Genomic DNA, 16,066 nt, shown 5'->3' with positions numbered 1-16,066 from the left:
AGAATTATCATAAATATGAGTTTCTTAGTCAGAGTTCACGAGTTAGAAATTGGACATGAATGCCCTGTAAAGTTGCATTTACTACTGGGAAACTCGAGTTTCCGAGTTGGGCGTTCCATAAACTATAAACATGGCAGAGGGGAGAACGATTGCTGCTGTGATTGGTATTGTTTTTCCACAATTATCATAAATATGAGTTTCCTAGTTGGAAATTGGACATGAATGCCCTGTAAAGTTGTATTTACTACTGGGAAACTCGAGTTTCCGAGTTGGGCGTTCCATAAACTATAAACATAGCGGAGGGGAGAACAATTGCTGCTGTGACTGGTATTGTTTTTCCACAATTATCGTAAATATGAGTTTCCTAGTTGGAAATTGGACATGAATGCCCTGTAAAGTTGTGTTTACTACTGGGAAACTCGGGAGATAATTTTGACCCCTGAGTTTCCGAGTTGGGCGTGCCATAAACCTTAAACATGTTGGAGGGGAGAACTATTGCTGCTGTGACTGGTATTGTTTATTAGTTCTATCGGACTTATCGTAAAAATAAGAGTTCCCTAGTAGGAGTTTCCTAGTCGTAGTTTTCTAGTCTTAAATTCCTAGTCGTAGTTTTCTAGTCTTAAATTCCTAGTCGTAGTTTTCTAGTCTTAAATTCCTAGTTGGAGTTTGCTAGTCGGAAATTCCTAATGGGAGTTTCCTAGTTGGAAATTGGACATGAATGCCCTGTAAGGTTGTATTTATTACTGGGAAGCTCTGAGATAATTTTGACTCACGAATTTCCGACTTGGGCGTGCCATTAACTGTAAACATGTTGGAGGGGAGAACTATTGCTGCTGTGACTGGTATTGTTTTAGTTTTTCCACAACAGCAACATCGCCTTGTCTTATCATTAAAGTAGTGTATATTTACATATATGGATAACCATTTTCCACATATGTTTTACACACATTGAAAATAGCCTGTATTTGACCAGATTCCAGAATCGTTAGAAAGTCGACTATCCATATAGCACGTTGAATGTTTATATTGTTGTCAACAAATGAGATGCTACATTTTATTCAAAATTAAACATCTTCAATACATTTTGGCTTTAATAAGACTGATTCCTCTTCTTCCAGACAACAAAGCACTTGAACGGAATGAGCTCGCTATCATAACTTAGGAAATGGTAAGTAGGAGATTTCAGATAGAAGGCAGCAAGAATACACAACAGCAATAATGTATATTTATATTTATGGCACGCCCAACTCGGAAACTCAGGGATCAAAATTATCTCTGAGTTTCCCAGTAGTAAATACATCTTGAGAGTGTTTTTCAACTAGGAAACTCCAATTTTCGACTATAAAGCTCAAACTAGGAATTTACGACTAGAAAAATCCAACTAGAAATATCAGACTAGAAAACACCAACTAGGAATTTCCAAGTAGAAAAATCCAACTAGGAATTTCCAACTAGGAAAATCCAGCTAGGAAACTCCAATTTTCCAACTTTCAACTACAAAGCTCAAACTAGGAATTTACAACTAGAAAAATCCAACTAGCAATATCCGACTAGAAAACTCCAACTAGGAATTTCCAAGTAGAAAAATCCAACAAGGAAACTCCAATTTTCCAACTTTCAACTACGAAGCTCAAACTAGGAATTTCCAAGTAGAAAACTCCAACTAGGAATTTCCAAGTAGAAAACTCCAACTAGGAATTTCCAAGTAGAAAAATCCAACAAGGAAACTCCAATTTTCCAACTTTCAACTACGAAGCTCAAACTAGGAATTTCCAAGTAGAAAACTCCAACTAGGAATTTCCAAGTAGAAAACTCCAACTAGGAATTTCCAAGTAGAAAAGGAAACTCCAACTAGGAATTTCTAACTAGGAAACTCCAATTTTTCAACTACAAAGCTCAAACTAGGAATTTCCGACTAGAAAAATCCAACTAGGAATATCCGACTAGAAAACTCCAACTAGGAATTTCCAAGTAGAAAATTCCAACTAGGAATTTCCAAGTTGAAAAATCCAACTAGGAAACTCTGAAATTGCTCTAAAATCAAAGCCCTACATCTAACCAAGTTTTGTTCCAAATTTGAAGTTGTCACAAAAATTGAGCCACTACAAAGTAAGTGTAAAAGTAGTGTTTCCATGATAATGCAGTGTCCCAATTTCAAAACCATTTTCACAGGATGAACTTGGAGTGTTTAAGCTTTCAAATGATGGCTACTAAAATATATCATGGGGAAAAAAGGTTATAAACCAGGACACAGAGAGTTAAAAGGTTAAACATAACCACACTGGATTATCCCACATAAAGAAAGTCTCACTGCACAAAAGTTTCCTTTTATTTCTCATAACGTCACAAAATACAAAACCTCATCACGAGAATAAATGTGCAGTTTATCAGAGTATTCAAGCAGTTCATAACAGCATCACTTCCTCTTCATCCTCTTGAGGGCCTTCCATTCTCCCTCCTGATTGGCCAGACTGCCGTAGAGCGCCTTCACCTTCCTCTTCCTCTCCGCATCCCTGATGCACAAACACAACACCACCATGAGACACTGGCATGATTAGAGTGCAGTCACATGACACGGACGTCACGCTCACCTGCTCATGATGTCATTGAGTTTCTCCTGAGCCAGGAAGCGCGTGTCCTTCCGGATCTCCCTCAGCGCTCCCTTAAACTCGCGCTTGTACTTGTGCTTGAGTCGCTCTCGCTCCTTCTCTTCTTTGGTGTTCCCTCGCTTTTTCCCGTAATCCAGACTGGAGGAGAGAAGAGGAACAATTAGTTTGGCGACAGAAAGTCAGAAAATGTGAGAGGGAAACGAGTTTCTACTTCATGTTTGACTCACATTTGCACAATTTTAGGTGTGAGGAGTTTCAGTGGGATGGGTTTCTTCTTCTTGAACACCAGAGGTGCATTCTGGGAAGGCTCTTCAGGAATGGCGTCTAATATCTCTCTGTGAAGGTCCTGCAGGAGATAAATCGGAATGAATCAAAACGGCCTGATCGCAGTAAACATGAGGTAACGAGCGAGCATGAACCTGTATACAGGCGGGGTAGAGCTCAACAGGAAGATGGTCGAGAAGCAGCGTTCTGATTGGCTGAAAGATGTGACCGTATGACGTCAGGTCCTTATAGAGTGACGTGCATCGCTTCACCAGATCCAGACACGAGTCGAGGAGCGACAGCCTGAAACACACAAACGCGTCATATCATCACTGACCAGATTAATTAACCCTTGAGCGCCCTTCGTTTGGGAACTACACTCAGTACTCCACAGACCCCAGGCAACAAAATGTCATTTTGTATCAAAATAATTGTTTTCTAAAAAACAAATGTCATTTTACTCTGTTTATTAATGTTTTACTTCATATTTGTGCAGTTTTGGAGGATTTATCATATCTTTTAAATTTATATAAATAAGTAAATAAATATTTTTTTTAAATAGGTTTTTATTCAAAAACAGCTTTTTGTGTAAAATTCACTTTATAAAAGACCCACATTTCTAACTTGTGATCTTTTTTTTTACTTTTAAAATGGCATTTTCCAAAAGATGGGGAAAAATCTCACACTAAACCATGTCAAATTATCCATGTTATCCCCATGAATGAAAGTTAGAAATGTGGCTCTTTTATAATGTGAATTTTACAAAAAAGCTGTTTTTGTATAAAAACCTACTCAATAAAATATTTATATAAATTTAAAAGATATGATAAATCCTCCAAAACTGCATTAACAGAGTAAAGTAAAAACATTAACAGAGTAAAATTACATTTGTTTTTAAAAAAACAATTACTTCGTTACAAAATTACATTTTGTAGCCTGATGTCTCTGGAGACCCTGAGTGTGACTTTTTTTTTACTGTACAAAGTTTCATGTCATTTGGACAAAGAGAACATTTTTTTCCAAAAAAGTTTTTTTCCACTGATTGGTGGAGATTTTGGAATCATGGGTAATGTAGTTTTTAACCATGAATTCTGATGTTAAACATGATTTTTAAACATCAAAAGATTCATGTTAATGTTCTTAACAGTGATTGAGCGTCGTCAGCTGGAGAGTATGTGTGTAAGTGTAAGTTTATGTGAGTGAGTGTGTGTGTGTGTGTGTGTGTGTGTGTGTGTGTGTGTGTGTGTGAGTGTACCTGCAGTGGTCTCTCCCCGCTGGACTTCTGTGAGCTGTGCACAGTGACATGGGCTTCCTGTTCCAGCTGTGAGACGCGTTTGGATCCGTCAGAACCAGCAGATCGCAGTTCTTCCCCTGCTGTCTGAACGGACTCACTACTGTATAACCTACAAACACACACACACCACAGTCAGAACCACAACATGACCACCAGCAGAACACACGCATGGTCACGTGACTAACGAATGTCACATGAGTTCGGCTGACTGACGGTCATTCAGAATCAAGCGCTCAGGCTGAATGTGTGAATCCAGAGCTCCAAACTAACACACTTCCCATAAAACAAGACTAAATATCTTCAGTCATTTCTCTTCTCCAGTAAATGTATCTTGATTTAAGAATGATTAGATATTTGTGCTGGAAAACAAGACAGAAACACTGAGGAAGATCATGATGTGCAATGGACACGAGCAGAAAGGAAACACCCAGATTCCTCTTCCTGTTTCCACAGTTATGTTTGAACAGAGGGAACAGATGAAGGAAAATCTAACTGGACGCTTGAGTATGTAGAAAATTTCCCATCACAGCCAGACGTGACATCAGTTAACACAAGAGTGAGAGTATTTCTGCTGCTCATGTGAAAAGAAACGCACAGAACACACACCTGTGCTGCTCTTGTCGGGGACCGTCAGGTGCAGGAGCCCCAGCAGGAAGTTCAGCAGCTCTGGGAAAAACCTCTGAGACAGAGACACAAACTCCAGCGCCAGACAGCAGAGGATCAAGCCCTTATACGCGTCCTCCAGAGAGACCACCACACACTGAAACACACAAACACACATAAGCAGGTGACACCGATGCGCGCTGTACAACTAAATCAAACGGTCGACTCGTTATTGCAGACACACACTGACCTTGGTGAGCGCCTGGCTGATGTAGAGGAACGCTGGCGTCGTCACCGGATGCCTGAAGTCTGACGTGGGGAACAACAGCGCCGTGATCTTCAGAAGAACCAACTGCAACACAAACACACACCATCAGTTCAGGATCAGCATCTCCTCGCTGTATCTGTGTACCAAGAGTTTATCAGCGCACCATGTCCAGATTGGGCATCGCAGCGCGACCTTTGACCTCCAGCGTCTCCTCCATGCTGTGAGCGCTGTCGCTGAGCAACGTCTGCACGGCTTTACAGGCGGCCTCCGGAAACAGCTGACACAGACTGTAGATCTGACTGCACAACACACACGCGTAAAATGGTGTGAGTGTGCATGAGTATGCGAGTGTGAGTATGTGTATGTGAGAGTATGTGGATGTGTGAGACTATGTGTGTGAGAGTATATGAGTGTGAGTACGTTTGAGTATATGTATGTGCGATTATGTCTGAGAATATGTGTGTGAGTATGTGTATGTGCAAGTACGTGTGTGAGTGCATGCGAGTATGTGCGAGTAAGTATGTGCGACTGTTCATGCGAGTATGTGTGCGCAAGTATGTGAGAGTATGTGCGTATGAGTATGTGTAGGTGTGTGTGAGTGTGTTTGTGCGCGAGTATGCGCATGTGATCATGTGAGAATATGTGTAAGTATGTTGAGTGCATGTGAGTATGTGCAAGTATGTGCAACTGCACGCGAGCATGCGTGTGCAAGTATGTGAGAGTATGTGCGAGTATGTGCGAGTATGTGAGAGTATGTGCGAATATGTGCATGAGTATGTGCGAATATGTGAGAGTATGTGAGAGTATGTGAATGTGCGAGTATGTGAGAGTATGTGCGAATATGTGAGAGTATGTGAGAGTATGTGCGAATATGTGAGAGTATGTGAATGTGAGTATGTGAATGTGCGAGTATGTGCGAGTATGTGAGAGTATGTGCGAATATGTGAGAGTATGTGAGAATATGTGAGAGTATGTGAATGTGCGAGTATGTGAGAGTATGTGCGAATATGTGAGAGTATGTGAGAGTATGTGCGAATATGTGAGAGTATGTGAATGTGAGTATGTGAATGTGCGAGTATGTGCGAGTATGTGAGAGTATGTGCGAATATGTGAGAGTATGTGAGAATATGTGAGAGTATGTGAATGTGCGAGTATGTGAGAGTATGTGCGAATATGTGAGAGTATGTGAGAGTATGTGAGAATATGTGAGAGTATGTGAATGTACAAGTATGTGAGAGTATGTGCGAATATGTGAGAGTATGTGAATGTGCGAATATGTGCATGAGTATGCGCGAATATGTGCATGAGTATGCGCGAATATGTGCATGAGTATGCAAGTATAAGTATGTGCGACTGCATGCGAGCATGTGTGTGCAAGTATGTGAGAGTATGTGCGAATATGTGAGAGTATGTGCGAATATGTGCATGAGTATGTGCGAATATGTGAGAGTATGTGAGAGTATGTGAATGTGCGAATATGTGCATGAGTATGCAAGTATAAGTATGTGCGACTGCATGCGAGCATGTGCGAGTATGTGCATGTGTGTGGGTATGTGTGAGTATGTGTTTGAGTAAGTGTATGTGCAAGTATGTTTGAGTTGGTGTATGTGTGTGAGTATGCGAGTATAAGTATGAACGATTAAGTATGTGTGACTATGTGCATGTGAGTATGTGTGAGCATGTGAATGTGCGTATGAGTATGTGTTACTCACGGGATGAGGGCGTTGACGGTTTTAAGATCAGGAGGATTCTGGGTGGCGAGTTCACCAACATACTCCAGCAGAAAGCCAAACAACCTCTGAACACAAAATATAACACTGAACAATCTCATTCAACACACACACACACACACACACACAGCGGTTCTGTGTCAAACACTAACACACTCAACAGGCAGCATCCTGACTGATTTAAAATAATCACTTGGGAAAATGAGGAAAATTAAAAATACGTTTGTTGTGTCTGCCTCACCTGTAGTTTGGCTTTGTTTCCTGTGGCCAGACTGGGATGGTGACACTTGACCGTTCTGTCCAGTATGAGGCGCTGCTGCTCTGAACTGTGACCCTGCAGGAGCGACTGCAGATCACTGTAACTCTCCGGAGCTGAAACACACACAGGATACAAACAGAAATCAGGCGTGTAAAGATACTCCAAGCCTTTAAGTGGCGCTGTGATTTTCGTCTCAAAGTGTGTCTGACGTGTTTTCTCATCATTATTGTGAATAAACTGTAACATTAAACTCAGGAAGTGGTTTCGCTCATAATCATGTGACTGTGCAGGTGTCTCACCTGTGAATGTGTACGGCAGTTCTGCTTTGGCGGCTTCCTGTGTGGCTCTCCTCTGCTCCTCGCTGACCGCTGCTTCAACACTGACCTCCTCTTCCTCAGCACCCTGATCGTCCTCATCCTCACTGCCCTCATCAGACTGCAGGTCACAGTGATCATCATCTCCATCATCATCCTCTCCTGCCTCTTCATCCTCCTCCTCCTCTTCACCCTCATCATCATCATCTGCACCGGTCTCATGCTCTTCCTCTCCTCCCTCTTCATCATCCTCCTCTCTCTCCTCCTCCTCGCCCTCGATGTTCCATTTGCCGTCCTGCTGACAGACAAGAGTCAAACTCACGCTCATTTACATAAATGAATATTTAAATCACATGCCGTGCGTTTCTGACCTTGTAAGCGAGAGTTTTGCGCTCGTCACCATCCAGTACGAATCCATCATTGATGTCGTCAGCAGAGATGTGCGTGTCTGTCTGAGCCGATTCCTCCTCAGCTTCTCCCATCATCCTCTTCAGTCTGTCGGCCTGAATCACAAACACACATCAGTGAGTCTTCCTCGTCCTCGTCCTCATCCTCATCCGGTGTCGGGCAGCAGGTGTTCAGTACCTCCAGCGTCTGCAGGCGGAGTCTCTCCTCTCGAGCGAGTTCCTCGGCGCTCTTCAGCTTCTCCGACGGCTGAGCCTTCATCTCAAAGCCCAGCTCTCGCACCATCACGTCATACTCCTCCATCTGACACACACACACACACATCAGAGTGAGGAAGAGCAGCACACACTCACAGACGTGATCACAGGGCGCTGTGGTACCTTGGGTTTGTCCGCCTCGTCTTTCGTCTCTTTCGGGGTTTTGTGGGCCAGAAGGTTCTGGATGGATTTCCACTCCTGATCCAGTTTCTCCGTGAGCACCTGCGCCTCCTCCTTCTGAGTCTGACGCTCGCGCTGAGAACAGGAAGAGCATCGCCGTTAAACGTCCGTTCACAACCATAATGTTTTATTAAATGATCGATCTCTAATAGCGAATAGCAAAGTCCACATCACAGCCAATCAAAATCCATTACCAAAAAAAACCCTACTATTATTATAGTTAATACAGCTACTATTATATTTCTCATTACAGCTATCGTTACAGTTATTACAGTTGTCATCATAGTTATCGTTAGAGACATCGTTACAGTTATTGTTATAGGTATTATTATAGCTACTGCTATATTTATCATTACAGCTGTCGCTATAATTATCGTTACAACTATAGTTATAGTCATCGTTACAGCTATCATTAGTTATAATTACAGTTATTACAGCTATTGTTATAATTACATCTATCGTTATAATTATCGTTACAACTATTGTTATAGTTGCAGTTACAGCTATCATTATAGTTATCGTTAGAGCCATCATAACAGTTACTGTTATAAGTATTATTAGAGTTATTACACCTACCATTATATTTATCGTTACAGCTATCGTTACAACAATCTTTAGTTGTCATTACAGCTATTGTTACAGTTATAACTACTGTAGTAGTTATCGTTACATCTACTGTTATAATTATCGTTATAGCGTTATAGTTATTGTTAGAGCCATCATTACAATTATTGTTACAGGTGTTATTATAGTTATTACAGCTAACATTATATTTATCGTTACAGCTGTCGTTATAGTTATCGTTTTAGTTATCATTACAGCTGTCATTATAGTTATAGCTATCGTTATAGTTATTGTTTTAGTTATTACAGCTATCCTTATAATTATCATTTTAGTTATCATTACAGCTGTCGTTATAGTTAACGTTACAGCAATCGTTATAGTTATCATTAGAGCCATCATTACAATTATTGTTACAGGTATTATTATAGTTATTACAGCTAACATTATATTTATCGTTACAGCTATCGTTATAGTTATTGTTTTAGTTATTACAGCTATCCTTATAATTATCATTTTAGTTATCATTACAGCTGTCGTTATAGTTATCATTATAGTTATTGTTTTAGTTATCATTACAGCTATCGTTATAGTTAACGTTACAGCAATCGTTATAGTTATCATTAGAGCCATCATTACAATTATTGTTACAGGTATTATTATAGTTATTACAGCTAACATTATATTTATCGTTACAGCTATCGTTATAGTTATTGTTTTAGTTATTACAGCTATCCTTATAATTATCATTTTAGTTATCATTACAGCTGTCGTTATAGTTATCGTTATAGTTATTGTTTTAGTTATTACAGCTATGGTTACAATTATTGTTTTAGTTATCATTACAGCTGTCATTATAGTTATAGCTATCGTTATAGTTATTGTTTTAGTTATTACAGCTATCGTTACAATTATTGTTTTAGTTATCATTACAGCTGTCGTTATAGTTATAGCTATCGTTATAGTTATTGTTTTAGTTATTACAGCTATCGTTACAATTATCGTTTTAGTTATCATTACAGCTGTCGTTATAGTTATCGTTACAGCTATCATTATAGTTATTGTTTTAGTTATTACAGCTATCCTTATAATTTTAGTTATCATTACAGCTGTCGTTATAGTTATAGCTATCGTTATAGTTATTGTTTTAGTTATTACAGCTATCGTTACAATTATCGTTTTAGTTATCATTACAGCTGTCGTTATAGTTATCGTTACAGCTATCATTATAGTTATTGTTTTAGTTATTACAGCTATCCTTATAATTTTAGTTATCATTACAGCTGTCGTTATAGTTATAGCTATCGTTATAGTTATTGTTTTAGTTATTACAGCTATCGTTACAATTATTGTTTTAGTTATCATTACAGCTGTCGTTATAGTTATCGTTATAGTTATCGTTTTAGTTATTACAGCTATCCTTATAATTATAATTTTAGTTATCATTACAGCCGTCGTTATAGTTATCATTATAGTTATTGTTTTAGTTATCATTACAGCTGTCGTTATAGTTATCATTATAGTTATTGTTTTAGTTATCATTACAGCTGTCGTTATAGTTGTAGCTATCGTTATAGTTATTGTTTTAGTTATTACAGCTATCGTTACAATTATTGTTTTAGTTATCATTACAGCTGTCGTTATAGTTATCGTTTTAGTTATTACAGCTATCCTTATAATTTTAGTTATCATTACAGCTGTCGTTATAGTTATAGCTATCGTTATAGTTATTGTTTTAGTTATTACAGCTATCGTTACAATTATCGTTTTAGTTATCATTACAGCTGTCGTCATAGTTATCGTTACAGCTATCATTATAGTTATTGTTTTAGTTATTACAGCTATCCTTATAATTTTAGTTATCATTACAGCTGTCGTTATAGTTATAGCTATCGTTATAGTTATTGTTTTAGTTATTACAGCTATCGTTACAATTATTGTTTTAGTTATCATTACAGCTGTCGTTATAGTTATCATTTTAGTTATTACAGCTATCCTTATAATTATAATTTTAGTTATCATTACAACCGTCGTTATAGTTATCATTATAGTTATTGTTTTAGTTATCATTACAACTATCGTTTGTTATCGTTACAGCAATCATCATAGTTATCGTTAGAGATATCATTACAGTTATTGTTATAGTATTATTATAGTTATTACAGCTATCGTTAGTTATCGTTACAGCTATCATCATAGTTATTGTTAAAGGTATTATAGTAATTACAACTACCATTATATTTATTGTTACAGCTACTGTTATAATAATCATTACTGTTACGACAGCTATAGACCACTTTGGAGCAGACGTCACAATTACGTCACTTGCAGCTGCGCGCGCATACTGGTTGCAGAAAAATAGCGGTAGCAATTGAAGGAAAATGTGCAAAATCCACAGAATAAGAGAAAAACGTTTTGTTGTGCCTCTGGATGTTGGAATCGGAATGCAAAAAAATATAGTCTTCATTTTTAAAGAAAACCATCGTTGAAAACGTCCTTTGAAGATAAACAGAGACGTTTCACAGACTGCACTGACGACACCTGCAAGGATTAGTCTACTATTAAAGCAGGAATTTGATGTAAACAGTAAGTCTACATAATTCACACATGCAGTTCAGAGGACATACATACATAGCAGTTACAGCATGAAATAATTATAATTAAAATAATTTAAACCTATAATATTTTACATAGATAACTTTTAAACATAATAATTTTTATTTCACAATTCTACTTTTTTTTTCTTCTTGCATTTGCGTGTTTATTACTCCCAGTTCGGACTTTATAACTCACAATTTTGATTTTATTTCACAATTCTGAGGGGGGAAAAGTCAGAATTGCGGGATAAATTGCAATTCAGAAAAGACAGAATAACGAGTATATCTCACAATTCTGTTTTTCTTTGTAAGAAATGTGAGATGTAAACTCAGATTTGCGAGAAATAAAAGTCAGAATTGTGAGATAACAACTCGAAATTAACTTTTTTTAGTTTCTGACCTTTTCCTGTTTGGATTTGACGATGAGTTCTTCGATCAGTTCCTGCCGTGACTTGGGCCTGTGTTCGTCACCTTCATCTCCAGCGCTCTTCTTCCTCAGCAAACCTCCACCGCCGCCGAAATGTGTCGCGGTCAGTTCGGCTGCAGAGACAGAGACGGTCAGTCTGATCGCCAATCATCGCATCAGGACTTGAGCGTATCGTTAATAACTATTGTCGTATGTCACCTGACAGCAGTCCCTTCTCCTCAGAGTCACTGTCGCTGTCAATCACATCCGTCATCTTCTCCAGCTCTGCCAGAGACTGACCGTAATGCGTCAGCTCCTCTTCCTCATTCAAATTATACATGTCCTTCCTGTCGTGAGTACGCTACACACACACACACACACACACACACACAGCATCAGTAAACACACATGATGGAAGTGATTGCGATGATGATGATGAGGTGTGTCACCTGTCTCTCCAGTGTGAATCTCTGCAGAATTTTCTCCTCAGGTGTGATTTTATTATCATATTCACCGAAGCGTCTGTCAACGAATTTGTTGTTCTTGTCTTTCATTCTGAACTCCTTCAGGAGAGTTCCTTCCTCTGTCAATCAAACAGACACATCATCAGGGCTGGACACTGACACAAATATCACCGATTCTATTCGATTTCTTTTCATTTGAGTCGATTCGATGTGGATTCATCTGGACATATATCAGGTCAATCTTACTGATTACAATAACAACTGATTTGCATACAACCATTTTAAAGGGTTAGTTCACCCAAAAATGAAATTTCTGTCATTAATTACTCTCCCTCATGCCGTTCCACACCCGTAAGACCTTCGTTAATCTTCAAAATACAAATTAAGATATTTTTGATGAAATCCGATGGCTCAGTGAGGCCTGCATAGCCAGCAATGACATTTCCTCTCTCAAGATCCATTAATGTACTAAAAACATATTTAAATCAGTTCATGTGAGTACAGTGGTTCAATATTAATATTATAAAGCCACGAGAATATTTTTGGTGCGCCAAAAAAACAAAATAAGGACTTATATAGTGATGGCCGATTTCAAAACACTGCTTCAGGAAGCTTCGGAGCGTTATGAATCTTTTGTGTCGAATCATGATTCGGAGCGCCAAAGTCACATGATTTCAGCCGTTTGGCGGTTTGACACGCGATCCGAATCATGATTCGCCACAAAAGATTCATAACGCTCCGAAGCTTCCTGAAGCAGTGTTTTGAAATCGGCCATCACTATATAAGTCCTTATTTTGTTTTTTGGCGCACCAAAAATATTCTCGTGGCTTTATAATATTAATATTGAACCACTGTACTCACATGAACTGATTTAAATATGTTTTTAGTGCATTAATGGATCTTGAGAGAGGAAATGTCATTGCTGGCTATGCAGATTTCATCAAAAATATCTTAATTTGTGTTCTGAAGATGAATGAAGGTCTTACAGGTGTGGAACGACATGAGGAGAGTAATTAATGACAGAATTTTCATTTTGGGTGAACTAACCCTTTAACTGCAGTTTTTTTTAATAATAATAATGTAATAATAATGACATAATCGTGTTTCTGTAGTGGCACAGATGACAATACCACAGTATTTTATATAACACTCGCACACCACAGTATGAATTCATGTCCATAAACTCAACTTTACTCTGTTTTTACCTTCTTAATGGCTCTGGATCGCGAAACTCCCGGCAGACCCACGTCATGTTTACTCTTGCGGCCCAGAACATCGAACTTCTTGCGGTTGATTTTCACCTCGAACGGGTTTTTCTGAATCTCCGGAGCCGCTTTAGACTTGCGGACTTTATCGGACAAACCGCTGCTGAACTTCTGCTTCCTCATCATTAAACTCGCCGATCGGACACTGAATAAGAGATCGATATGATCATTTAATCATTATAATCTTTAAAACAAGCGTTAGAGCGTTTCATCTGTTCATCATCACAAACTCACACGCTGCGCACACGAGCACGCGGAGGACAGACGCTGATGGGGCGATTATCGCCTCCTGCGGTCGGGAGAGGAACTGCGCGCGCGCGCGCACACACACACACACACACACACACACACACACACACACACTCATATTTGATTCTGTTCATGTTTATTACTGCGAAACTGCTTTGAAACAATCTGTATTCTTTAAAGCGCCATAGAAATATGTGAAATCATATGTAATTAGATCCTGTTAAAATGGTGAAATCAGCACTAAAATGAATAAATGCTCGTTTGAACGAATAAATATATGATGTGACAATAAAATGCATCTTTTTACATTTTTGAAAAATGCAGAAATGTCCACGTCTTTTATTTTGTACAATGAAACAAAGTTGCAGTTGCACACAAAACATCAGCAGGGGTCGCTGTAATCCTGTGAGTGTGTGTTCACTGTGTGTTTTATTTTGTGATTTATTTATTTATTTATTTTTATTGCAAGTATGTACAAGAAAAACTTAATCATATCAATATAACAATGGATGACATCAAATATAAATAATGACGGAAGACAAATGTATAAAGTAGTGGAAGGAAAGCAATCAAATAAATAAAAATACAGAGGTATTAAAGCAATTTATGTAACATTCATCAGATCATTATATAGATTCATAAATTTGACACTTTTTTGTTGTTAATCTTTTTTAGTGTTATAATTCAATAGGTAAGGTCACAGAGAAAGTGGTTCAATTTGGGCAGTGTTGAAGAAAATTTACATTTATGAATGTAATATTTTGCCACTAAAATAACTAAATTTCCTATATATTCTATATTTTGTTTACAATGTGAAAAATAACAGAATATATCACACAGTTAAATCAATGACCAAATTAGATTTAAAACCAAAACAATTGACAGATCGGAGCAAAACTCTTGAAAAGATGATCAAATGACTCAATACTAGACTTACAATTCAAACTAGTGTTACTAAATTTATAAATAATTTCAATAGTGGGGTATATATTATGCAAAATTTTTAAATGTAGTTCTTTAACTTTATTGGGGACACAAAATTTATAAGGCAAGAGGCATGCTTTCTTCCAATTCATCTTATCTATTAAAGAATTCCAGAAAAATGTTCCCTTTGGAGTAATTCTTTTTCTAGACGGAAACACATTTCTTATAGTGTGTGTTCACTGTAATCATGAATGCATTCGCGTGATGACGTCACTGTAACGAGCAGCTCAGCTCAGGCTGCACAAACAAGCCAACGAGGTTTTTTCTCTTCTGTGGTTTGTAATTCATTTGCTGCTCTTCCAGAACACACACACACACACACACACACACACACACACACACACACACACACACACACACACACACACACAGTCTCTCCAGATGTTTCACCACACAGGCTGAGTGTGTGTGTATCTTTAATCTAGACCATACTGATGTATTTACTTGTTGGCTAATTGCAATGGAAGCCTGCTGGTCACCTACACACACACACACACACACACACACACACACACACACACACACACACACACACACACACACACACACACACACTCAGAGCTGAAATGCTGTTTATAATCTGTAATAAATCTACGGTCCAATATCTCAGACAGAGTTTCTGCAGAGTTTTTCTCGACTCTTTTGTCGTTTGTCTGACGGTGGAAAAGCGCCTCTGAATGCCGTACGTCAGCAACACACGTCGGGTCAGAGGTCAGCGTGTGCTGGAGTCATTATGGGTTAATAAGAAAAGAAGAGTTTATGATACACGAGCGGCACACAGTTCAGCTTCACAAACGACTGAAGGAAATCTGGAAACAATCAGGACGATTTTCTTTGCCGCTCACTTTCTTTTTTGAATGACACAGGATGTGAGTCAGGCTTTGGCCCGTGTGTGTGTGTGTGTGTGTGTGTGTGTGTGTTGATCATGTGATTCCAACACTGATCAGACTCTGTCCATGTCAAACACCACAATGTCAAACAGCCAAATTGTCCTCACTTTACTCTCTTTGTCCTCACTTGGATGGTCTAAAACTGAAACCAGTCTTCATAAAGATAGTTGTACAAGTATACATACACACACACACACACACACACACACACACACACACACACACACACTCTCTCTCTTCCACCAGTGCTGCAGGGTCACTGAACTCCACAGTGTTTTGCAGGAAGTTCAAGAGAAAAACAGACAGAAGCGCTTGTGTTTAGTCATGGCTTCTTTATTTGGCAGAGATGGAGGTGAACACTAGTGAACTAGAGCAGACACACACACACACACACAGACACACACACAGACAGCGGTCAGTACAGTCTCTGGTTCTGTGGGGTCAGTCGATCTCAGGTGAGTGTGATT

General features: G+C 38.6%; 1 protein-coding gene across 1 annotated transcript; it reads right to left on the bottom strand.

Annotated features, from left to right (window-relative positions):
* Nucleotides 1-2,311: 2,311 nt before the first annotated feature.
* nop14 (NOP14 nucleolar protein homolog (yeast)) lies at nt 2,312-13,748 on the bottom strand. The gene is made up of 18 exons (XM_048166353.1): nt 13,417-13,748; nt 12,197-12,330; nt 11,967-12,108; nt 11,742-11,881; nt 8,127-8,258; nt 7,927-8,049; nt 7,713-7,844; nt 7,327-7,636; nt 7,010-7,140; nt 6,751-6,836; nt 5,202-5,337; nt 5,021-5,122; nt 4,774-4,927; nt 4,129-4,276; nt 3,029-3,176; nt 2,837-2,955; nt 2,592-2,747; nt 2,312-2,513 (listed from the first exon to the last, which is right to left on the bottom strand). The coding sequence occupies exons 2-18, from the start codon at nt 12,299-12,301 to the stop codon at nt 2,417-2,419; spliced, it is 2,361 nt and encodes a 786-aa protein (XP_048022310.1). The 5' UTR covers nt 12,302-12,330; nt 13,417-13,748; the 3' UTR covers nt 2,312-2,416.
* Nucleotides 13,749-16,066: the final 2,318 nt, after the last annotated feature.

This window comes from Megalobrama amblycephala, linkage group LG18, assembly GCF_018812025.1.
Source record: "Megalobrama amblycephala isolate DHTTF-2021 linkage group LG18, ASM1881202v1, whole genome shotgun sequence".
NCBI lineage: Eukaryota > Metazoa > Chordata > Actinopteri > Cypriniformes > Xenocyprididae > Megalobrama > Megalobrama amblycephala.
The sequence above is the reverse complement of the archived record's forward strand: the minus strand, read 5'-3'. Positions and strand labels throughout refer to the sequence as shown.

What these genes read in the sequence shown, in the direction of transcription:
- nop14 (XM_048166353.1), bottom strand. Translation starts at nt 12,301, where the DNA reads ATGAAAGACAAGAACAACAAATTCGTTGACAGACGCTTCGGTGAATAT. An exon ending in GATTCACACTGGAGAGACAG is followed by an intron (nt 12,109 to 12,196) that starts GTGACACACCTC and finishes GTGTGTGTGTAG; the next exon opens with CGTACTCACGACAGGAAGGA. An exon ending in GCGGGGAGAGACCACTGCAG is followed by an intron (nt 3,177 to 4,128) that starts GTACACTCACAC and finishes TGTGTGTTTCAG; the next exon opens with GCTGTCGCTCCTCGACTCGT.